Below are 24,842 nucleotides of genomic sequence, written 5' to 3' on the forward strand. Positions count from 1 at the left end.
ACTGATGGGCACTCTGACACTGGGTTGGAGAACAGAGCTGCTTCCCCGGCATGAGCCCTTCACATGGCTGAAGGAGTGGAAAACAAGCAATGGAAACACATCAAATTTGTGTTGGATCCCTAGACGGTTGGTGTGGGGAGGATGTTGCCAGGGAAGCTGTTTTGGAGGCTGATGCCGGGCTGAGGTCCATTTCACCTTCCCTCACAACCACAGAGTTAACACAATGTCCAAAAACTCCTGCCAAATTGCAAGTTTTTACTCAAATGAATCCCACCCCAGCTGCTTTGTCAACATCACATTAAAGCAAGATTCAGAACATTGTTTTTTCTAAAAAAACTCGCGACAAAGCTGATGCCTCCTAGGGTAAAGCAAGTGTGTCGCAGATTCAATGATTTCCCTCAGACCAGGTTTAGGGCCAAAGGTGCCATCAGCAATGCAAGGCTTTTATTACAGTTCACCGCAACCAGTGTGGCTTTCCTCCATTTGGTCTCCTAAAGATACAATTTCCTCAGTTGCCAGAGAATAAAAGGCTGACACAAAGGAAGAGGTGAAAAGAAAATTCACCTGGTAGAAAGATTAGGAAAGGATGCAAGTGCTAAGTAAGTCTATGTGCCAAGGCCTGCTTAATGCACTTCCATGCTCAAGGCCTTATTTAATTCCTGTTTGCCAATGCTTAAAGTCTGCAGTGGACAGGTGAGAGATGTCTCGGTGCAGCAGAGCTGTGAACATCTGAAACACTCAAAAGCTGTCTGGCCACAGCCCAGGCCAACTGGCTCCTGGTAGCCCTGCCTGAGCAAGGAGTTGGACCAGATGCCCTCCAGAAGGTACCTTCCCACCTCAACCACTCCAGATCTGTTGGGATGGCTGCAGTGAAAGGCGTCAGCCGAGACACGCGGCTCCACCACACTCCTTGGTTCACGACCCCAGTCCACACTGGCGTGGAGCTGCCTCCCAGAGGCCACGCTCTGGCCACCAGCCAGGATCCTCCCACTGCCCCCTGCACCCCAGGGCCAGCCGCTGCCTTGCTGCCCGCAACCAGCAGCCGCTCCCTGTGAGATTAAAGAACACCCCAGCACCTCCATCAGGCCACCGGGGAGACGGGGATGGCGGGCCCAGCCAGGCCGCAGCCGGTGGGGCCCGGAGATCGGCTGCTTAGGGGGCTGCTACAGCCCAGCTCCCCGCGGCAACCATGAGCCTCACGGCCGCTCCCTGAGGCACCCCCTGGGCCTGCAGCCGCCGCGCCTGGGGTCGGCTCGCAGGTGAGCGCACCCCAGGCCGACATCGAGGAGCCGAAAGGTCCCCGGTGGGGCCTGGACCCACCGCACAAACATGGCGACCCCTATGGCCAGCCACGTGATACATCCGTCACATGAGCCCCACTGCATCACGTGGGGCCGTGACGGGCCGCGCGCTGCTGTCGCCACCTGCCGGCCTCGCGTCGCTCCTGCTGCCCCCGCGGGCCTAGGCCCTGCTCGGCTGCCGTACGGCCGGAAGTACGTCACCGTCAGGTGGCCGGAAGCGGCAGGAGGCGACGGGGGTGGCTGGGCGTAGGGGCTGGCGGGCGGCAGGGCCAGAGTCGGCGGCGGGTGCCGGGCCCCGGTGAGTGCGAGCGGGCAGCGCGGGCCGCCAGGTCCCGGTCCCCGTCCCCGTCCCCGTCCTCTTCCCTGCCCCCTTCCCTGCCCCCTTCCCTCCCCCTCAGCCCGGGGGGGAGGGAGAGAGGGGCGGTGGGTGGTGCGGCACACACGCATGCGCGGAGCCCCCACTCTGGCCGGGGACAGCAGCGGCGGGGGCTGCGCTGCCCCATACGCGCGCGCGCGCGTCTGTGTGTGCTTATATGTACGATATATACGTAGGTACAGCTACATGGGTGAGTAGCGGGGCTCAGTTGTCCAGCGGTGCCCGCCGGGACTGGGCCTGCCCGGCCGCTCTGCTCCGGGGGTGGCTGAGCCCCTCGTCGTGCCTACTGCCGCCTGCTGCCGGCAGGGACTTAAAGGGGGGGGGAGGGGGAAGGCACAAACAAACATGAAAGTGACGGTTGTGAACTCTGATGTCGTAATCTGTTGGGGAAAAAAATTTCTTTCCTTTTTATTTTTCTCTTCAGCCTGGGCACAGTGTTAACTGTACGCTCTTGGCCAAAACGAGCTGGCTTACCCCCAACATTTCACTGCTCGGATCTGAAGTTCCTCCCACGTGCTAAGGATATGCCGTCTGACCTTTTTCTGTCGGTGGTGCTGGGTAGGGGGAAGCATGGGACAGGGTGGTGCACTGCAGCCGTGGGTGGTCACCTAGCATGGGTCCTGCAAGGGTTTTCCAGCGCTACTGAAAGCCCCTTCATGTGTTTCACAGGGACCAAAGCATGGACAGCATTTTAGAGTGCATCTATATCCCCTTTTACAGAGCTGATACTCTGAGGCAGGTGGCATTCCTCCAGGAATGTTGTTTTCCCTGGTGTTCAGCTAACAGCTGTGCAGTTGCACTTTTGGCTGAGAACTCAGTTGTAAGTGTGACACACAGATGTTTCCATTCCAAAGGACCTCCACAAAGTGCATTTGCAGCCTGTAAGGCTCAGCTCCAAAACTTGGTTTCTCACTGGCTTTTTGGAGTCACTGGAAGTGAATTTTCTGGAGAGACTTGCCCAGAGGTGGGAAGGAGTTTGGCTGTGTTTGAACAAGAAGAGAAGTGCAGTGGGAGGAGGAAGGAGGGCTGATTAATCAGGGTAAGCAGAAGAGAGGAAAATCAAGGAGAGGTGTAGGTTGAATTGGAAGAGAAACACTGTAGAAACTTAAAGATCACAAAGATTTAGGCTGGGGGTGGGTGAAAGTCATGGGCAAAAGGCCACTAGTGCCCAGCCTGTTTCTTTTGAAGCTGCTTGAATATCTCGACACAGCCTGACCTCACTCCCCTGCATGTGGTCTTTTATTTTTTTTACTGGATTTAGAGCAAGAGAGGAGAGAAATATTGTCTTCACTGAATAGCTTCCCAAAGGCATCACAGCATAATGCTAAACTACGTGGATGGTTTTCTTAGCAGCACACAATGTTCGCCTTTAGAGCCTTCGGTGTGAAAACACTGTGACTTTGGTTCTCTGTCTTGAAATGGGGCTGTCTTCACTGAGAGGGGTGTTACTGGTAACAACAGAGTGCTGAATTTCATAGGCAGCATCACCTTTCCACAGAAAATAGAACTTGTTTTAAATAAATGGCATTTTAAATAAATGGCCTGTTTCTCAATAAGAGAAAAATAAGTAGAGGACATACAAAATAGAGTCAATTGAGAAAGTCTCTTGGAAAGCCTAGGTAGGATAAACCTCCTCTTGTCCCAGATAATTTTTGCAGCTTGAACCAGCTCCTACGAGTGTCCTCCAGCACAAGCTCTATGAGGTGCTAGAAGAGATGATGCCAGAAGGGATGGGGTCTTCTTCCCCTAGCCATGGTGCAGATCTGAGCCTTGCCCATATGAGCTGCCTGTCTGCAGCCACCCAAAGATGGCATCTGTCACTTGCAGCCAGTTCAGGATGAACATCACAGTCAGCAGAGCCAGAAATATTTTTATCGAACGTTTCTATGTGCTAAACAGGAGAGCTTTGAAATCTAGCTCTTGCTTGCTGATGATGATGGTTTTGTGAGGCCTGGGCTGTGCTGCAGCATCACAGCTTTTGGCTTGGGTTTTGCAGTCCAGGTTCTGAGGGGGTTTTTCCTTTCCCTCACTCACAAGATGGTCAGTGGTAGGGAAGGGGTAGAGTGTCTCTCCTGCCTGTCATGATTTGACTTCTCTTGTGGGAAGGGGATGGTTACAGCCCTGTAGCTGCCTGGCTGGCAGGGAGTGGCATAGCTGTAAGGGTCAGCAGTGCCTGGGCTCTGCCTGGGGTCTGTGAAGCAGAGCCTCATCTGCACCAAGGGGCTGCCCTGTGGTGTGCCTTGAGATACAAATAAGGTGCCCAGCAAGCCTAGCTAATGAGAGTCTCACAGTATCAGCCATTTACCGGTCATCTTAAAAATGCATTGGCCTCTTTCTTGTACCCTCCTCCTTGCGTGGCTGTTTCCAGAAATCTTCATTTCAGCTTGCCTTCCCTCTTTTTCCCCCAGAGCCCTCAGTTCTCCACCTGGGTTGCTTTTTTTCACCTTTCTTGCTGGAGTGGCTGAGAGGTTTACTGCTCCAGCGGCTTCTCACCTGCCAGCTGGCAGTTTCTGCCCCCAAGCTCTGCCCGTGGAGCACAGGATGCGAGGTCTTCTTGGCTGCCTCAGTGCAAGTCAACATGGTTGATCCCAGAGGGCTGAATTGAGCCCTTTGTCTTTGCACTGGAGCAGATCAGGAGTGCTCCCATGCCAACTCTGTGCTGAGATGCTGTTCTCAGACAGAAGCCAAGCCCCAATAAGGCAGAGGTAAAGCTACCTGGTGTGAGAATGGCCTGCAGAGAGCAGTAGGCTGCTTGTGGCTGTGCCAGATCAGGGATGTCTTGCCTGCCTGCCTGCTCCTATTACCATGCTTGCTGCTGTGGGAAGGTTCAGGATGCACAAGAGACAGCCGACGGTGTTGCAGGGTATGATCCTCCCCCAGCAGGCAGCACCCCACATCTGGCACCAAGAGGGAGCAAAGACCATCACTTCAATTCTCCCCATCTTCCTTCCCTTTCCGTCTCACCCTTCCTTTGGTGGAGCTGATGCTTTGCCGTTGCGATGCAGGAATAGATCATCTAATGGGTAATGGGAGACATGGGTATTCTTGTACTCCAAAAAAAAAATCCAGCTTATGTTCAGCCAGAGCTGGTTGTGATGCCCCATCCTACTGCAGCCCTCTCCTACTCAGATAGCCCAAACCTAGAGCATTCTCCCCACCTCTTCTTCCCCCAAGGTATCCATTTTACTGCTGCAAAGCTGAGTTTTCCTGCACTGATTCAATGACTTGATCAAACCCTAATCAGGGAGCCACAGGTATAAGCAGAGCTCAGAGGGATGCCCATAAAGGTTTTATTTCCCCCATGTGGGGAGCACAGAAGCTAATGCGTATTGCTGTTGCAATGTCTCTGCCAGGCTTCGGATTTCCTGATTTCTCAGTGTCCTGTGGTAGTGAGAGCACAAAGATTTTAAAGAAGAAGATTTTAAAACACCTGGTCTAATGCATCTTTGGGGTTGGGCACACATGGTGGGATAAGGGTGTGTTACACAGAGTGCTGACCTGGTGCTTTTTTTTTAATCAGCGTCTGAATCATTGTAAACAGGCTCGTTTGGCAGCCTGTGCAGGCTGGCAGCACACAGCTTAACTCCTGACAGATTTCTCATCCTCACCCTCTGTGCTGTAGCTGGTTTAGGCAGGAGTTAGGAAGGCACCTGGCATTTTTAAGCCTTCTGTACCCTAAAATTATGGGAAACGCTCCCAGGTCTGAAGCATAAAACTCTGTTCCCTTTGATTCTCAACTCAAGATGTAGCATTTCATAATGATGTATGTTGTTTCTGCTGTACTTTTCCCTGGCTTTGTTCTGAGGCCCCATTTCTCCTTTCAGCTAATCTTCATCTGCAGGTTATGGGCCAGCTTTCACTCTGTGCATTGGTTTTGCAGAGGTTTTGCTCACAGCCTACACATACTGACTCCAGATGCAAAGAGCAGTGTGGCACCCTGAATATTTCGACAACTTCTTGGGTGGTGGTTGGTATTTCAGACTATGGTGACCAAAGTAGTGGAATGCTCCGTTTGAATACGTTCTGTTGAAGCTGCAGCTTTATTGCAAAAGTATGTTTTCATTGTTTAGAATGAAAGAAAAGCACTTTGGGTCTCTTAAAAAAGAAAAAGAAATTACTTTCTCCTTAACTCCCACAGTCTCTGCCAGGTTACTTGTAGCTGCTGAGTAGCAGGTAATACCTGACTGCCGTGTACCCCAACTTTGAGTATGTCAGGTCACCTGGGTGCTTGTCTTGGACTGCTTTTGCATGAGGTGATGTTCGATGGTGGCTGCCTTACGGCTTTTCAGGGAAACAACCACCCTGGCTAGGGGAAACACTGGCATCTCCTCACTTTCGGTAGCATAATGGATAGATTAAAAAGTGCTTCGTGTTAGGTGGAAGCCACTCATTCTTCGTCTGCCCTTTTTTCAGTACCTGGAAGCAATTCTGGCCCCAGTAGATTGTGATCCATGGCTACAGTGCTAATATGCCGAAGATTTCCAAGACTGAGCAGGGTGACTACATTTTCGACTACAGCCAAGTGGAAGGCCGAGAGTGGAAGCAACAAAAGTAAGCAGGAAAAGGAAGAGAACCCAGAAACAGCCAACACCGGAACCGAATCTGCGGCTACATTCCAGTTGCTGAATCCACTGGACTACAGAGTGTTGTATAATCCATCTGCCTATGCCAAAAGCAGAGCTGCCTCCCAGCAGCATGCTGCTAGGAACAGTGACCAGGCTATCGGTGACACTTTCACCAGCCCTGGCACCACACAGGTTCAGCATACATTTGGTACTGCCTCTTCTCAAGCTTTGCCACCAGTCAGAAATTCCCTGCCAAAGCCCAAGTCCAAACCACTGCTCGAGCAGACCATCTCAGCACAGCTCTCTGCAGCACAAACCAAGGAAGAAGCAGAAAAGGGAAAAACGGAGATGCATGACTCTAAGGAGGACCCTCGCATGTTTCAGAAGGGGAGGCCTGAATACAGATCTCTCAGCTATGACAAGTTTGAGCCGATAGAGACCCTTCCTTTAGAAGAAGGTGACTTGATTTTACACAATGTGGCCGTATGCAAGGGCAGCCAGAGCCCAGGAACTATCACAGATTATTTTCGCAAACTGAGTCGTTTGCCTGTGGAACAACACGCAGCGTTGGTGTCTGAACTCAGGTTTAATACACTGTGTCACTGTGCTGTCAAAAACATCAGGTTGTTCAGTACTTCAGATCTCATCGATATTTTAAAGGCTTGCGTTCGTTTGGTTGTTCCACCCACCCACCCTCTGCTGAACACGTGCGAGAACGAATTCTGCCGGCGGGTGTGGGACATGAACCTGGACCAGCTGCTGCTGGTGGCTGATTGCTGGCGCTGTCTGGAGCGTAGTGTGCCTTCCTACCTGAGCATTTTGTTCAGCTATGCCAACATGCACTGGAAAGACCTCACTTTGCCCCAGTTTGTTCAGCTCCTTTATATCATAGGTGAAGGCCGGAGGTCACCTGCAGACTTGACACAGAAGGTGGAGAGCATGATTTTGAAGTACTTGGACTCCTTCACCTTGGAGGAGATGGGTGCTATCTGCTTAGGGCTCTTCAAGTCCCTGAGTGGTATCTCTGACCACATCATGAGAAAAATTGCAGACAGAGTCTCCCTGCAGATGGAGGACATGAGCACTTACGCATTGGTGAACGTGCTTAAAATGCTCCGGTATGCTCGCATGGAGCACTTACCCCTCTTGAAGGAACTTGGGAAGGTTATTCCCGCTCGGATTCCTACAATAAACATCCAGGGCATCATGCACATCACTCTTACCTGTTCATCCCTACACTACTTTGATGAAGGCATTATGGCTGCTGTAGCCATGTCTTTGCCTTCTAAGGTGACTTACTGCCGAAGCAAAGATGCTGCCAAGTTCTTGTGGTCGTTTGGATGCCTGGACTATGAACCTCCAAATGAGGAAGAGTTTTACTGCAGCCTGATAGAGCAGATGTATAGAAAACTCCATGAATTTAGGAAGTTTCCAGAGCATCTCCTTACTGGTCTGCTTGGCCTGGCATTTGTCAAACGCTTCCCAGAGGAGCTGATAGACTATGCTTTGAGGGATGAATTTGTCCAGAAAACCAGAAGTAGTAAATATGAACTCAAGAAGGACCTGTTCACCCTTGGTAAGAGTGTTGAAATTGAGTGCCCAAGCTACCAAGGCAATCGCCTTCCACCTCAGCTTTATGAAGAGGTTACCGAGATGGTTTTGAATTTTGCAGAGCAAGAAATCTATGTCAGGCCTGAAATTGTGGAAGCCGCCTCTCTTCTCGAGAACATGTTAGGTGGCCCTGAGTATGTGAAGAACCACATGATCCTGCCTCACACAAGATCGAGTGATCTGGAGGTTCATTTGGCCATGGATGGACATCCCATCCCTTTCAACTTAAAAGACCCTATTGCAGATAAGAAACTAAAAGGCCTCGGAGTTAGTCTAACAGATGACTTAATGACTCAGCTTATAAAAGGGAGATCTAATAGCCAGTCTCCCGTGGAAGTGGAAAACAACGCCAGGACTCCTGGTCAGGAGAAAGAGGAAGAAGCAGGAACACCACGCGTGGGGGATCGTGCAATGCTTTCAGGTGGAGCTCTTATGGCAGATGCCAGATTGCAAGTTGAGCCTAAATTTGACCACTGTCTTGAAGCTCCCCTGTCTCTTACACAGAATCAACAGCCTCAGGGGGTGAAACTGGCTATTCAGGTGTCCAATCGGAACCACTACTGCTACTGCTCCAAGCGGCTCTTGGGGCTGCACTGTCTGAAGCGGCGGCAGCTGCGGCAACTGGGGTACGTGGTGGTTGAGCTTCCCTTCTGGGAATGGTTTCCTCTGCTCAAACGCACACGTTTGGAGAAACTGAGCTACCTCCATTACAAAGTGTTCAACCCAGCACTGCTTAGCAGGGCTGGATAGTCTGGTGCCTCACAGATGCGTCTGTCTTTCTGATTACCGATTAAAACAGCCGCTGAGTATTGGTTAAGTTTTTGGCACGTGCTTTGTGTGCTCAGGCTGCCTTGCTATGTTAGCCATTCTGCTCTGCTGACAGTCATATGTCCCGCGCTCTCCTTTTGTACGTAGATCCTCAAATGCTTCCATGACAAATAAAACTTCTGTCCTGTTCATTTTTCTCTATGATTACTTTTTTCTCCACCCTAAATGAAAGTGGATGGATTTGATGACTCTGTGAAGGCAGAACAGTAATATTTGGGAATGAATTGGGATGGTTTTTAGTCATGAAGCTGACCTGGTTGCCAGGAATACACGCAGATACTTCCTTACTGTTTCCATCACCATTGAGCTGGGGCAGGTGAGCATGCAGTCTGAGTTTCTCGTTTAGGACCTGTGAATAGGCAGGACAGATCGTGAAAGATGAGTGGTGAGATGAAAGCTGGGGCTGAGGGTTGGCGTGCTCTGACCCTGAGACATTAATTTTGTGCTTAGCTCTCAGCAATGCCTGGCAGAGAGGATTTGCATCCTGTTGATAATGTGTGCTGCCGAATGGGGGCGACAGATCCACCACGAGGTGATTCCCCTGCCTGAGTGACGAGTCTTGTGCAAACTAGAGTGCAAACTCTAGCTGTGTGGAGCATCTGCTCTGGAGGCTGTTGGTTCCATCCTCTGTCACATGGCTCACCCTGTTATTCTTGCTCAGGATGTGGCCTGAGGGCAGTTTCTGGCTTTTTCCTGAGCTTGCAGGTGGCGATTCTATCTGAGAAGAAGGGCATTTCCTGAGCTGCACAGGGCAGGCTCTGCATCTGACGAGAGCTGCGGGGATCATTTCACATGGAGCAGTAGGTGAAACTCCCATTCCCACTTGCAAAGGCAGCCAAGCTGTTCTGGCTATTTTGCAGTGTGGCATTTCAAAATGTACTGAGGTGGAGGATGAGGAGGAGTGGTGACAGTAAGCAGGTCGCTGTCCCAAGACAGGTAGTGTGTATTAGCTCATTTTGGCTGCTTAGTTTAAAATGTCTGGACTGTTTTCTTTCCTCTCCCTCAAATACTCAGCGTTATAGAGCACCATAGTTCAATGTCCACTACGCACGTTCCTTAGTGCAGCAGCTCCCTAGTCGTATGGAAGTCATAAGGAATGCACTTTGTGATTAGCTCCAGAAAGACTGGTTCTAAATGACTTGTCCAAGACCACGGAGGATCTTGCTGGCATAGAATCATAGAATTGCTGAGGTTGGAAGGGACCGTTAAGATCATCAAGTCCAACCATTAACCTACCCTGACAAAACCACTTCTAAACCATGTCCTCAAGTACCACATCTACCCTTTTTTTAAATGCCTTCAGGGATGGCGAATCCACCACCTCCTTGGGCAGCCTATTCCAATGTTTAATAACCCTTTCAGTGAAAAAAATTTTCCTAATATCAAATCTAAACCTTGTCTGACATAACTTGAACCCATTTCCTCTTGTCCTATCACTTGTCACCAGGGAGAAGAGGTCAGCCCCAACCTCTCTACAACCTCCTTTCAGGTAGTTGTAGAAAGTGAAGAGAGGGGCAATATAGAGGCATAGAGAAGTCCAGAGTACAGTCCTTCAGGTCTGTGTTTCACTGCCTCAGTCGAGAGATCTTCATTCACCTTAGGGAAAGCATGCACTCAGGAGAGATGGACACTTGTGTGACATCGTGATGGCACATCATAGTCTTTGAGTCCTTTGTGATCTTTGAGTAATTTTTTTTGACAAGTAATGACTTTAGTAGTGCAGTTTTGTGGGTTTGTATTTTTCAAGTGTTCGGAAATTCAGAACCTCCTTTGTGCTACAGCCACGTGAGTTGTCACTAGCACAGGAGACCTCCACGCAAGTTTGGGGTGTAATGGCAGCAGTAGCCTGCTGCCCTGTCCCATTCTCTTTCTAGAAATTTTTATAGTCTGGATTTCCCCAGCTCTTGCTTCAGCCCAGGCTCTTTGCTGGAGGGGTCCTGGGCTCACTGTCCCCATCTGATCCTCGCTGCTCCTCTGATCTGTTCCTCTTACCTGCTTTTGCCTGTCCCTGCTGATTCTTGTTCCCACCCTGCTTCTCTGACCCCAGCCAGACCCTTTACTTTCCTATCACAGTGTGTCCAGCCAGTTCTCACTTTCCTTCTTTACATGGAAGCGTAGTCGCAATCTCATTCCAGTTTCTCGTTTAATCTGTCCCTTCATACCTGCTGTCTCTCTTCTGAGTTGTGTTTTCATGGAAAGAGTAAAAAAAACACAGCTGTGGGTAAAAGCAACTCAGTAGCCAACTTTTGCTGTGAAGCAAGAATGTAGCATACCTTTTCAGAAGAAGGGAGAGCAGTGACTTGGACATGCAGAATAATGTATATTCTTACTGAGATGTCAAACCTTGAAAAATTAGCTTGAGCTGTTTAAGTCTGTCAGGGTCACAAACAGGTAGAAGAAAATCCTGTGAAATATACCAGTATGTACATACATAGCTCCTCATGTCACAGAACAAGGAGCAACTGATTTGAAAGACAGCAAGTTTAGTGAGAGAATAAATTGTTTGTAATTAACCAGAACTGCCACAGAGTATTAAAAGCATGGTAGAAAAGGATGAAGATTTAGGGCACAATCTCCATAACAGCCTTAGGCTTGGAAGAAGATGTGAGTCTGTCCTGAGGAGTGGCTTGCACCCATCCACGATTTGCCTAGCACGAGGCAGCACTATGAAAGAGGAGGTTGCACAACTGCAAGGTCCATGGGAGAATTTGGCATCTGTAGGCAGGATCTGAGTAGACAGCATCTCATGAGAAGTGAGTTCTTAAAGTGATGCGTTTGCAGGGATGCAGGGAGGTGAAGGTGCCTCACCGAGATTTGCTGAATGCAAATGCACCAGTCTGGTCTGATGGGAATGGGGAAGTCTTCAGCCCAGGAAAGAGATGCAAGGAGAAATAGATCAGAGGGCGAATCTTGAGTCATTGCAAGAAAAGGAGCAAAGAGAGTTGATCTGCCATTTTTTGTAATATCAGTGCTGAGGGCCAAGCTAAGTTACCAGGCAACAGGTTCAAAATGAACCAAAAAGAGTAGTTTTTGTCGCACAGCCTGTAGTTAAACCGACAATCTTAATCCCACAAGATGTAGGTGCCAGAAGTCAGACCGGTTCAAAAGCCTGTTTGAACAATTCCTTACTGGCAGCCCCATATTCAAAGCCTCTCAGGCTCAGAAAGCCAAGAAAGTAGTATTGGAGGAGCATTGGTTTGTGCTTGTCCTGTTCCTGTGTTCCCTGTTGAGGAGCAGGAATTGCTCCTGATGGCTATCAGACCAAATATTGGGCCAGAAGGGGTGCTTGTCTGGCCCAGTACAGCTCTTCTTAGATTCACACCTGCTTCGGTCGAGTATTGGCATTGTAACCTTCAAGCTCTGCTCTCTGCAGACTTGGCTTCTATCACGTTGATTTTTATATGTGGGATTTGTACCTCGAATACCACATTTCTCATTTCAGGCTGTTGCATTGGATTGCACGTAGACTGGACTGCACCCACATGCTTAGCAGGCAGACAAAACAAGCTTGTTAATGCTCTGCATTTCAACGGCAGGACTGACGTGCCCCCAGAAGGCCAATTTCATTTTGGCTGAACTAACAGCTTCAGTTGAAAATCATTAAAGGGCTCCTTGTTCCTGAAGGCAGCAGTGGGTTCCTGATTTGCAAGGTTGCCTAAGGCAGTGACATATTAAAATTAAGGTTAATGTAAGGTTAAAACTCTTACAGATAATTTCATTCTTAAAAGGGATCTGATATAACCAATTTGAGTCACATTTTTTTCAATGGAAAAGAAGGTGCATTCACTTGAGTTTCTTTAATGAGCATTGTCAGACGAATCAGCTGGGTCAGTGTTCAGAACACACATCATCTTCCCTTAGAGCTATTGAATGGCCTCTGCTCCCTTGGAGCTATTAAATACCGATTATTAATATTTGTGTTTAATCTTAGATTACATCTGAGGCTTCCGGGGCCATCCAGAAGCATTTCTCTTTGCAGCAGCGATGTGTTAGTGCTGACTGGTGTTACCCTTGTCCTGAGAGGCCCCATCTGAGCTTGTCATGTTGGGTGTTGTCCAAGAGCGTAGGCAGGTCCTGCTTCAAACTGCTGAAGGCAGCTGTGTCTCCAGGCACGGTGACAGAACAGGCAGTTTAAGGCCACACGGTGGGAACGGATACCGGCTCTTTCTGCCTCGCAGCGGTGAGGGTCTGCCGTGCTGAATGCCCCAGTCAGGTCACAGAGCATTCCCATGTCCTCCAGGTCCAACTGAGGCTGCTCAGAGCTCACACCGGTTCCTTTGACAACCTCATGTGATACTCTGATGCTTTATTGTATCTGCAAAACCTCCTGCATCTTTGATAAACTTTCAGATCTAATTGCTGGTCTATCCATAGGTAAGACTTTTTAGTTAAAATAGCCAGTTTCTCTTTGATGTTTCTCCAGGGATTCAGTAATTAATATTAACGCAATTTTTCTCTCAATCCCATCTGTCCACCACAGTCATTTGGGTTTGTATTGGCCTCACCTCCTGGCCTCAGATCTGAGCTACATTTTAGGAACTACTGAGCTGGTAATTCATACAGGCTCTGAAACACAAGATCCTTTCACTGTTCACTGGTGTTCACTTTCTTCATTTTGCTTTTTTTTTTTTTACAAGCTGAATCTGATGCTCAGAAAGTGAGCTCTCTCCAACTGCCAAGATGGTAATAAACGTCTGTCTCCCACAGTTCAAGCCCAGAATTCACTGCAACAAGGTAAAATAAGGGGGGGGGGGGGGGTAGGGAGCTGGAGGGATGGAGAGGTTAGGTGGAAGTGGTGTGCTGGACTTGTTGGGGCTGGGGAGGGCTTGTTTGCTGCTGCTGCTTATCTGTGAAAATCAGCAGTGCTTCTGGAAGACTAATTTTTACCTTGGCCATGCCAGACTTCCTGAGAAAACAAAGCAAGGCAACTCACAGCAAACTCCTGTTATTTTGTGTGGTCTGGCTGGTTGAGAGAGGGATTTTAACATGGGAGGTTGTGTATGTCCACTGGCAGCAGAAGCATTGAGGACAGGTGCAGGTAAAGTGTAGGTCTTTTTAGTCTGCAAAGCTGAGAGCGTTTTTGTCAATTAAAATAATTTTCCAGTGATGTGGGAGGGATGTGATTTGGGTGGGTTTGCTCACAGCTTTCTCTTCCAAGCTCACCGGTCTCCAGTCATTCCCAGCAAAGAGGTTTTGTGAACAGTACTTGGGAAACTGAGCTCCTGGATCCACTTCCCCTTTTGTGCTTTCATCTTGAGAGAGTCACTGATGTGCAAGTACTAAGAGAACCCGTGTCTGGGTGTTCAGGATCTGCAGCTCACATGAAGATAAAGCGGAGCTGAAGGCTCAGGACTTTGAAAAATCAGTATTGAGAGATTTCCCACAAGTTACGGTTCAAAATTTGGGTTGTCCTGTCTATGCTTTGGTCAATGTCTGCTAGATAGTGTTAGAACACTGTATAACCTGGTGACTGCTCTGATGTGGCACACACAAGCGCTGGAGGGAAAAAGCCCTAATTTTGCAGGATCTCATGACAAGACAATGTTATATGCTTAGAGGTATGCATACTTTGATTTGAGATACCTTTTTCCTTGGAATATTACAGCTTTTCCTTTGTCCAGTGGAATAAGCAGCTCTTGACAAGGCTTGCTGGTTACTCTGCTCTACAAGTAGTTACGTTTTCACTCAGCTTCATCAGAATCTCTTAGAAACTAACTCTGTTTTAATTCAAAGCCTTTTTTTTAATTGTAAGTCTCCCCACCAACTCACACGCCAAAATCCAAGACAGCCTTGGATTTTTCAGTATTGTTCTGTAAAAATAGCAATACAGGTGGTGTGTTGAGAGACCCAGCCATGCTACTGAGCTTTGATGTGATGTGGTCAGGAGGGTGTGGGGTGAACACAATAAGCAGGTGGAATAAATAGATATTCCTTGCTGTCATCTATTCACTTGGCCAGTGCTGCAGACTTTTTAGGCCTCAGGGCTTCCAGGAAAGGGAATGCGTGAGCCTCTCTGTCCAGGAGGAGACCACAGGGTGGGATGGCATGAACTAGGAGACAAGGGGTGGGACCCAGCCTGGTTAGATGGATCTTCCTCAGGGATGAGTAGGGTTGATCCTGGAGCAGGAGGAGGCAGTTGGCTAGCTGATCTCCAGAGATTTCTCTGGGATCCTTTTAACTGGGTGATTTGGACTATGTCTCCACATGGCAGAATGGGCTGATGTAATGTTTCACCACTGTTGAAAGAGGGAAGGCTCCTATCTTCCCCGCACATACATGCTCTGCTCCCAGCCGCACTCTCCCACTTGGTTTAGTTCACTGACCCAGCCAAAACCACAAACTGTCCATAATTTTCCACTCCTTTAGCAAGTTAAATCAGCTCTGCAAATGGCTGGCCAGGTAACAGGATGCAGGTAGGAATGGATGGGACTGCGTGGCTGGAGGAGGGTGGGAGTGGGTCTGTTCTGCCCCAGCAGCAGCAGTCTCCTGTGTTGTCTCAGCTGCATGTGAAACCACTGCCGTGGTTCCTAGTTGATGTCATCTTGCAAATCTACATAAGTGCTTGTGAAATTAGTTTACTTTTATTTTCTTGCATCAGTTTAAATCAATTTGTCTCTTGAAACACAGATTTCTGCTGATGGTTACGAAGTGGAGAATCTGATCTCCGAAGACCTTGCCAGGAGAAATCGTGGTTTCCGCAGCGAATACTTTATCAAACCTCCAGTCCATGTCACGATCTCTTTTCCCTTCAACATTGAGATCTGCAGGATTAATATCGACATCTCGTCTGGGGGATACCAAACCTTCTCTGGGCTCGAAGTTTACACCTCTACCTCATGTAATAAAACCTCTTGGCAGAGCCCTGAGGGTCAATTCTCAGGTCTGGCTGGTCAGCCTGTGTCAGACAAAGACACTTTCACACTGGTGGGCAAAGCTGTCTTAAAAAATCAAAGCAAAGTGACGTTCGGCCACAGAGGCTTCAAGCCGAGGCCTCCCTTCCATCAGATGGAAAATGTCTTCTCCTACCCTGGCTCTGCATCTCAAGACCTCTGGAACAAAGGGCCTGCCTCGCTGAGCAACGTTTCGCACTTAAAAATCTGCATCACACACGTGGCCGGAGGTGGCCTGCCTTGCATTAAGAGGCTGGAGGTGTGGGGACAGCCTGCCAAATCGTGCCCGCAGGAGGTGATTGAGGGTGTCTTTCAGGTGGCCTCCCAGTTCTTCACCCAGGACGTCAGCAGCCTCAAGCCAGAGCTCTGGACCCCAATGGAGAGTGACTGCATGCCCTTCAGCACCAATGACAGCGAGCAGCAGACCCTCCGCAAGCTGGTGGACATCGTCCAAGACATCCCCGAAGAATTTCTGGACCCCATCACTTTGGAGATCATGACCTTCCCCATGCTCCTGCCCTCTGGGAAGGTGATTGACCAGACTACCCTGGAAAAATGCAACCGGAGTGAGGCATCTTGGGGCAGGGTACCCAGCGATCCTTTCACTGGGGTGGCCTTCAGCCAGCACTCGCAGCCCCTACCTCACCCTACCCTCAAGGCCAGGATAGACCACTTCCTCTTACAGCACAGCATACCTGGCACCAACCTGCTCGGGAGGGCACATGCCTCAGAAATGCTTGTACCTTCTTCCATAACAATGTCTTCTCTGAAAAGGAAAATGGACTGTATGGATCAGAGTTCTGTGCAGCCACCCTATTTTTCTTCTACAAACTTACTTGTCACATCTACCTCAGAGAACAGTGCTAAAAAAATGAAAACTGACAATGACTCGCATTTGATCCAAATGGACTGTTCTACAGGTATCGTGGCTCCCTAAGTCACTTGTGTATCTTGAGTGTCTTGACAGCCTGGGGCCAAGTTTTCAAATCAGGAGGCTCTAGTACAGATTCCTATCCCACCTCTAGAAAGCTTTAAGGCCATTGTATTTTGCTGTTGAGAGATGTCATGGAAGTCAGGTCATCGTCTCATTCACCTCCCCTCTCCTCAGCACAACCTGCCCTCCTGGATGGCGTTTGTTCCCATTCTGTGTCACTTTTTCTCATCTCTAGGCTCATCCTTCTCATTGTGTTACCCGTGCAGTCAGTTTCACAGCCCTCTTGTTTGCTCAGGTTGCTGTGTTTCCCTTTTGGTTTGTATTTCTTTACTCCTCCTTGCTTTCAAGCCACTGTCAGTGTGGAGACAATGTTTTTCTCACAGTGTGCTGGTTTGAAGTTTCTTTATCACGGGTGACTTATTATCCCAGTGATCCAATATGTTCTTGCATCAGCATGAAAATATACAACAGCAGGAAAAGAAACGTCTGGTGGTGCAGTGGTGATGGCATGGGGAGTCCTGACTGGTGTGGATCTTATCACAAGGAATGAGGTGGGGAGGAAAGTGGGAATAAGATACTAATCCTGCTCCTGGATTTCCCTGGCCAGGCACTGCCAGCCTGGGCTCTTGGTGCAGCTGGTTCCCTGCACGCTCAGTGTTGTTGGACAGATTGTGTCCCTGGGACACACTGGCTCCTTATCTTCTAACTGTGCTGCTCTTTCTGTGGCAGAGGCTGAGCCTGGGCACCTTGTCGCTGCACAGCCTCCAGTCTACGGTAATCGTCGTGCAGCAGCGTGAGGGCATGGAACAAAACAGTAGGAAGGGAATTGCAGGCAGTGCTGCCTCAGAGCAGGAAGGAGAAGACAGCACAGGCTGGGAGAGACTTGCACTGGGTTTGCAGTTAGTTAAAGCAGAAAATTGGGTAGACACATTAGACAAGGGATGTGACTTCTGTCTACAGGGGAAGGAAATGGCCACTGCTTTCCTTTTATCCTTGGTTTTCTCAGCGACCTGGCAGCAGGATCAGTGGGCATATGCTCCAGGAGTCAGAAAAACGGTCCAGACCTGCAACCCTGAGATAAACTCCCTGAAAAGCTGAGTGCTTTCACCCACCTTGGTCCCTAGCCCTGCCACAGCTTGTCACCAAGCAGCCAAGGCAGAATTGTGGCAGTGCTGACAAACCTTTGGATCCACCGAGTGCTGGGAGCGGGAGTGTATGCTACTTTGTAGGTCTAGCAGCTCCCACCCAGCAGTATTCAAGTGCTGGGGTGGGCTAGACTGATGAGGAGGTGGCAGTCCTTAGAAAGCAAAGGTGATCTGTGCTTTAAATACCAAGGAGATTCACTCCTCTCTCCCAAAAATCTGTTCCCCTTGTGGTTTATTCTCTAATGACCAATACCTTCAGTTTCCAGGCTGTGTTGCAGAGCTTGGCTTGCAGGCAATTGCTCCTCTTGACTCCACACTAGATCTTTTGCCCACATCCACATCTATTTTGCCATGTTTGCTTTCTCCCTTCTTGGCACAGGAATTCCTGAAACATATTGGAGTTGCTGTCAGTGCAACTGTTACGTGGATATAACTGTACTTCTCACAGCAACACTTGTATTTTCTATCGGTAAACTAAATTACTGCTGTAGGTAATAGTTCTGCTGGAGGAGAAAGGTAAATGTAAGCTGGGAGAAGGGAGAGGGACATCTTTAGCAATCTCATATTTAGATGAGCTTGAAGAGAGCAGCGGTGTCTGTGTGACCTTCTGCTGCAAACAGGCTGGTCTGAGTGGGACGGTATAAATATGCGGTGCACAGGTGTCTTCTGGTCACGTAAGGGCTGTCTCTCTAGGCAGGTAAGTCGAGTTCTCCTGTGTTCTCTAAACTAGTGGTCTGTAACACGTCAAAATGTGGCTCACAGCTTGTGATTGCTCTTCATGTCTGCTGGTACCTGTCTCTCCCACCAGCTTTCTCCCAAAATTGCCCAAAAATGTTTTGAGAAAAAAGCTTAGGTGGTCGTTTTGATTTTAAACAAATTCTTTAAAGACTTGGTTGAAAATTATTGATGTTTGGCGGTACCAGAAAGAGTAGGAAGCAGTCAGACTGCACATTTCTGCTCTGATCTCTCAGTCTAGGGCTCATTCCAGGTTTTAGGAGGAATCACTAGTTATTTTTACTGCAGAGGCGTGTAACGGCTCCCTCTGGGGATGTGCCCCAGACCCACAGGAACAGGGACTGCCCTGTGGGGTCCTGGAGCTCCCAAGGGAGCCGTGCCCATACATAAATAAAAGCACAGTGCTGGGCCCCGGGAGCTCATGCTTCAGTATTTCATCAGCCTTGATTGCTGTAGCAAATGTGCAGCACTAATTCAAAGGTCTTCCTTTGGGAGATGGATTTAACAGAATTAGTGATGCAGACATCATTCTCTTAATGCATAGTCTTAATTAACACCTTCGGTATTACACAGAACAAAATGCTGCAGGGAACAGTCCAGCCCTGTGCTTTTGGCTTTATCCTTTGACTTAGAGCTGGGACAAAGAGAAAAAAAAGAGTGTCCAGATTTTGTTAGTGGCTTAAATGTTCCCAGTTAGCTGCACAAAGCAAGCCTGGGAGCACTGGGCTGGGACCCTCAGTCGAGCAGGCTGAGGGAGCTGCCTGAAGTTTCAGAGAGAAACGGGTTTCTGGGTCATTTGGCATTTTGGCCTTTTTTGGACCTGCAGGTAATAAGCCGGCACCTGAATGTTCGTTGGCAGTGGGGCATAGCATGAATGTCTGACAGTAATCCATAGGGCTTTTCACCTTTAGGACCCAAAGGAGATGAGGCACTACATCCCCATCCTGGAACCTTGGTGGGGAAAAGAGACCTCTCAAGAAGACAAGTTGCAGAGCTCCTAAAATCCCGAGTGTTGTCCCAAAGGTTCAGAGGCAAAGCAGCATTTCTGTTGTGCATGACAGCTTGCTCTGTCCCAGCATCTCCTTCTCAAGGTTGTGCTTTTCTTTGCAGATCTGGTCTCTCACGAACAAAAACTGTCAGAGAGTTTGGACACTGCCTTGAACTCAGCGCTCAGCTCGATGCCCTCGTTTACAGCCAAGCTGATGAAAAGCCAGCAGCAGGTGCAGAGCGAGGGAGGCTGCAGCAGTTCGTGGAGCGTGGGCGCCGTCCTCGGTAAGCAATGGGCACCTCTGGCTCACCGTTGGGAGCGAGAGAGGAGAGGAGAACTGGGACAGGGTTAACAGGGAGGGTTGCTCTGCCACTCAGCATCTTTCTATCTTCGGACTCCAAAATATTATATATTCAATATAAAAAAATTATATTGTCTTCCAGCAAGCTTTACTTAACAATCCCTGACTACTGCTTTTGTATCTCAGCAGTTTTAATAGTTTATTCTCCCAGTGAGGCAGATTAGACCTTGTTGACCCCCAGAAGGCGAGGTACGTTGTCCACTTCCACAGTCAGAGCAGACTTCAGGATGAGTCCTAGCATTTGCCTGTGTTGTTGGCTGTTGCTTGTCCGCGCTGCCCAGGGACAGTCCTGGATGCGTTGCGCTGAGACATAGTGCTCAGCCCAGCCTGCACCAGGTTAGTTCAGACTGAGAGCTCACCCCACTTCGAGGCTTTGGCTGTTCCCAGAGCTCTGCGGTTTGGGCTGAGTGGCTTAAATGCTGCCCATTGGCTGCACAGAGCAAGCTGGGGAGTTGCCATGTGGATGGAGAATGAGTCTTGTGCAGAGATGCAGCTGGAGAGGTGTAAATCTAGCAAATACTGCGTAGCACGCTGACCCCTGACAGGAACAGGTAACGGTAGTGATGTCACAGGCTGACCAGCCAAGTGTGTGTGCAGAATCCCTTCAGGTTTGATTATATATAGGCCAGGCTGTTGAGTCCTTGCAGTTTTCATCCCGCCTGCTAGCTAGACATGCTAATCCATCTGTGTATGCTTTCCCAAAATTATTTCTTTGGGGTGCAGGGAAGCATTGAACCTTCATATGTCCCTCCACAGATGCCCTAACTGGTGGTTTGCTCCTCTTCTTCCCCCGAGTGAGGATCTCCTGCTTGTGGCAGAGGACGGGGTTCAAAGAGGGACCAAGTGACCCTGAGAACGGGCCGGGGCTGTGCAGCTCCCAGTGGTGCTCTCTCTCTCTCTGAATAGCTTCTGCTGTTTCACAATCACATTAAGCTATTAAGCTTTTTCCTGTCCCCTTTAAAATTGCTGCTTTTTAAGAGTTGACTGAGTAGCCCTTGATAGGTAGCGTGTGACAGGAATGCAAAGTGATACATACAGCATTTCAGTTGGGAATCGGTGATTTTAATTCATTGGGAAAGCAGAAGGAAGGCCGATTTAGTCTCAGTAAAAGTGAAAAGCCCTTTGTAGTCATCTGTCCTCAATTAAAAGCCTGATGGTGCAAATGCTGACGTGATCCAACTCCTCCTGAGCACAGCTTGCCCCAGAAGACAGACCGTTCCTTTTCCTTACGGTAATGATAAAGGAGAAGGGCCACGGTCCTGAGCCGTGGGTGCCTACAGCTGTGCCATACATCCGTAGGAAGCGGGGCCTTCGGCTCGGAGGCAGGATTGGGCACATAAAGGGTGGCACAACGTGGTCTTGTCACCCCACCCTTGACCGAGCTGCTTCTTCTCTCACCTTTGCAGAGCACGGCAGGAGCAGCCAGACTCAAGGATGCGCTTCCTGTGGCAAAACCTTCTCCTCTTATTTCAAAACGGAGCCCGTTTACCAGCTTCCCTGCGGCCACCTCATGTGTCGTCCGTGCTTGGCCGAGAAGCAGAAGTCTCTGTCATCGGTACTCTGCGGGAGTTGTAAAAGGTCAGCTGCCACACACGACGTCAGGAGGGTTCACTTCTGAGCCCTCGGCTGCTGGAGCCTGCCAGGAGGACGAGAACATGGAGCCGTTGCTGTTCCCTGTGTCTGTATCGATCCGTAGGAAGACAAAGGCCTTTGGAGAGCTTGCCAGATGAGCACCCGTAATGGCAGAGAGGACTTGGTTTTCTTGTGCTTACAGAGTAGTGGGGGGTGGGGGGTTAGAGCATCGCGCCAGAGCAAAGTGATCTGAGGATAATAAAAGCCATAGCTTCTTTAACAAGGAATATGTATTTATACAGAACTGATTTCCACCTGTCGCACCCGCCCTCTTACCGCCATCCCAGTGGCTCAGTGGTTTAGCATAGGTGCCTTTTGGACTGTGAGTTTAGCTTCCCTGTGAGTTAAAACCATTTACATATTTGACAAGCAGCCATTCGGTCATGGACCAGGTGAAGTTCTTGTGATTGACAACTTGCAAGCTACCTGACTTCTCCCCTTCCCTGCCTCACTCCCCTCCTCCCTGCGGTGCCCTCGCTGTTCTGCAGGAGCACATCCATCGTTCATCCTGGAGTCCAGCAAGTCACGACGAGAGGTCGTGGTTAATGCGTGAGTAACCAGCAGTGATCTCATCCTGCTCATGCGAACTCTTGTAGAAAAGCCATCGCATTACACCAAACGTCACTCTCAGTTTATGTCGTGTGACTGGACCAGCTCCCGTCTGGCTGATAGACATTTAAGCCTTAATAAAATTATGTTTAAAGTCAGGTTCTCTTTCTGACTCGTAATTGGTCTCATTGTGCATCTTAATGATTTCGTGGAGTGAATCTCTCTGCAGAGTACTGAATAAATGGGCTGGAAAAAGCTAAGTCAACACAAAGGATGTGCAGACCTGTGGGTTTTAGGGGGGTTGTCACAGTAGCTGTGTGGACCATCACAGGATTGAGACTTGGATACCTAAACCCAAGGAGGTCTGGTCTTCAAAGAGCTGTTCAGAAAAAAGCCACGAGGAAAATCACTCGGATACTTTCTGTCTCCAGCGTGTCCTAGATGTGTTGAGGGTAAGGTGACAGCAGAGGGTTTTGTCACCTGTATAACCCCCTGCTGTTGCCGCTTAATTGGTAATTTCTCTCCTCGGAGCAGACATTCCTCGCTGATGTTCTTTGCCATTTCTCTGGGGTAATGAGCCTCCAGCTGACTCAACTCACCTTTGCATGTAATACCTTTATTCTCTCTTAAAAGGCACCTACTTGCTGAGCAACCCATAATGTTCATGGTCATGGGAAGTAGTCTCATCAAGCAACTGAAACAGCTTTGTATCAGCACTGAACTGATACTGCTCTTTGTCTGTGTCAGTGAGAGTTTATAATCCATCTCCATTTGGAGCAAAAATAGGAAGTCTGCCATCTTTAAATAATCAACGGTTAGAAAATAGGCAAAAAAAATCCTAAAAATCCCACAACTCAGAGGCAGCAAAAATCCTCTTAAATCCTGTGGTGGTGTCACGTTTGCAGTGAACCATCCCGGTGTGATTCAGTGCTCACACCTCCTCCGCCCCACATTTCTAGGGGGCGATGGCTGCTGCAGGAGCTCCCCAGCAGCACAACCATCTCATTCTTCTCTGGCGCTCGCGAAGCCCGGTTGCCTCTGACAAAACCCAAAGCCACCGGCTCAGTCAAGCGTCTCTCCTGGCCAAAAGAGTGAGCTCTCCCCCGAGGTTCCCTTTGTTCTCCAGAGAGGGACAGGGAGTGAGCGGGGAGCCTGAGGGATGGAAGGGAGGGCAGGGGGGGGCATCTGGTCCATGCCCTCTGTTCAGAGGAGAGCTCATCTCCGTGTATATCAGGTTTCTCAGAGCCTTCATCCACCCTGTTTCTCCTCCTCCTTAACCCTGTAGGACTCTTTGGCAGAAGTTTTGACCCCTGTGTCCCCTCTTGCTGAGACAGGGAGGGAGAAGGGATGAATTTCCCTCTGCGCCCACCTGTCATTGCTTTGGGAGGGACCACGTACCCCCAGCTGGGTGTGAGTCCTCCTGATCGCTCCCCTCGCAAACGAACAGGGCACTGAAACCCCTGTGGGCAGCAGAGACCCTCTCTGCACCCCAAGAAGATGGGTTTGGTGGTGAGTGACACGTAACCAGGACTTCTCGTGGGGGGTCTTCTGCCAGGACACAGAGCAGTTCCCCATAAGCTCCCATACAGAATGGGCAGATGCCACAAGCAAATTTATTTCCTGGCACTGAGCCTGTCTTCTCTTCAGGAGGTGGGGAACGGCCTTTGATTGAAGGCCTGAGCAATTTCCTCTAATGCTCTCCTTCAAGCGCCTTTAGGAGGACAAATACAGCCCTTGTTGGTCAGTGACCTCCCAACGTGACGTCTGCATCCCAGCGGGACGGGTTTGGACGGGCAATTGATAAAGGCAGTGCCCTGGCAAATCTTGAAGTTGGCTGCTCTGCCTTCTTTAAATGAGCATCAAAGCTATTTTTCCATCACGTCATGGGAGCAGAGGAGCATCTTTAGCCATGATATGAAAAAAGAAGGTGGTGTGCTCAGCCAGGAGGTGCAGGATCCCTCCCCGCTCCCCATCAGCCTCCAGCCATTAACCCCCGTCAGTTACAAGTTCACAGCGACTGGCTGAAAGGCTCGTGACAGGCGGGGAGAGAAGCGGTCACCGCTAAATGCTGCAAAGACAGACCCATTTGAGGAGCATTAGTTCACCCAGGCAGGAGATGGGAGCGCTCCTTTGCCAGCCTGACCTGCTTTCTCTCTCCAATACAGGAGCAACCTGTTTAAATAAAGTTTCTCCTTCTCTGCTGTGAGCTGCATCCCCCTCCAGCCACAGAAAAAGGCAGAAAAATGCACAAATTGGTGAAAATCCAGTTTTTCACATGGTACCCAATGTCCTCTCATTTATTCTGATTAAACTTTGTCGCTTGGACCTCTGCGTCGGGCAGCATGGGCTGCGGCAGAGCACCACGACCTCCATCCTCTCTCCTGCCTCTGAGGGGGCTCTTAGCAACCTCAGTGGAGGTTTCAAAGCTAATGAAGTGCCCGCTGTTAATGAAGGGTGGGGGAATACACTTGTGGTTTACCCTGACCATGTGCAAGGGTGTGATCACTCAAGGATTGGAAAAAAATCATCGTTTCTGTGCAGCAATGATGCTTTAAAGCTACAGGTGTAGCCAGAGGGTGTTTTACGTGCGAAACAGCGCAGGGCCGTTGCAGGTCCCTGCTGGACATCCCGTTTCCCACCATCCAGGTTATTCCCTGATGTGAAAAGTGATTGAGAATGGCACAAGCAGCGAAGCTCCGTGGCTGAGCCTCCCCAGCAGCCCCCCAGGCCCTTTGCTGATGTCTAGAAAGAGCTGGGGCTGTATTTCGGCTGAGCAGAAGGGCTGGAGGGGGTGGGTTTGAGGATGCTGCCCACTCCCCACACTGTGGCAGGCCTTTGGGGCTTTCCTCTGTGAGCTGAGGCAGGCTGGGTTATAGATAGCAGGCAGCTAACGCCGCTGATTAATGCCGCGGCGCCCGCATCACTCG

General features: G+C 49.5%; 1 protein-coding gene across 4 annotated transcripts; it reads left to right on the top strand.

Moving 5' to 3' along the window:
* The first annotated feature begins 1,535 nt into the window (after window positions 1-1,535).
* Window positions 1,536-22,064, top strand: LOC309671159 (RING finger protein 37-like). 4 transcript variants are annotated; one of them, XM_082482348.1, is made up of 5 exons: window positions 1,568-1,599; window positions 13,319-13,415; window positions 15,309-16,491; window positions 19,496-19,657; window positions 21,141-22,064. In XM_082482348.1, the coding sequence occupies exons 2-5, from the start codon at window positions 13,362-13,364 to the stop codon at window positions 21,350-21,352; spliced, it is 1,611 nt and encodes a 536-aa protein (XP_082338474.1). In that variant the 5' UTR covers window positions 1,568-1,599; window positions 13,319-13,361; the 3' UTR covers window positions 21,353-22,064. The 4 variants fall into 4 exon arrangements, with proteins under 4 accessions (XP_082338473.1, XP_082338472.1, XP_082338474.1 ...); XM_082482349.1 differs by lacking the exon at window positions 1,568-1,599 and adding an exon at window positions 8,383-8,479; XM_082482347.1 differs by lacking the exons at window positions 15,309-16,491; window positions 19,496-19,657; window positions 21,141-22,064 and adding an exon at window positions 6,091-8,479 and having other exon boundaries at window positions 1,536-1,599; window positions 13,319-13,374.
* The last annotated feature ends 2,778 nt before the right edge of the window (window positions 22,065-24,842 follow it).

This window comes from Vanellus vanellus, assembly GCF_965231255.1.
Source record: "Vanellus vanellus genome assembly, chromosome: 4".
In the NCBI taxonomy this organism is placed as follows: domain Eukaryota; kingdom Metazoa; phylum Chordata; class Aves; order Charadriiformes; family Charadriidae; genus Vanellus; species Vanellus vanellus.

Excerpts from the sequence above, each read along its gene's own strand:
- LOC309671159 (XM_082482346.1), top strand. The coding sequence starts at position 6,129 with ATGGCTACAGTGCTAATATGCCGAAGATTTCCAAGACTGAGCAGGGTG.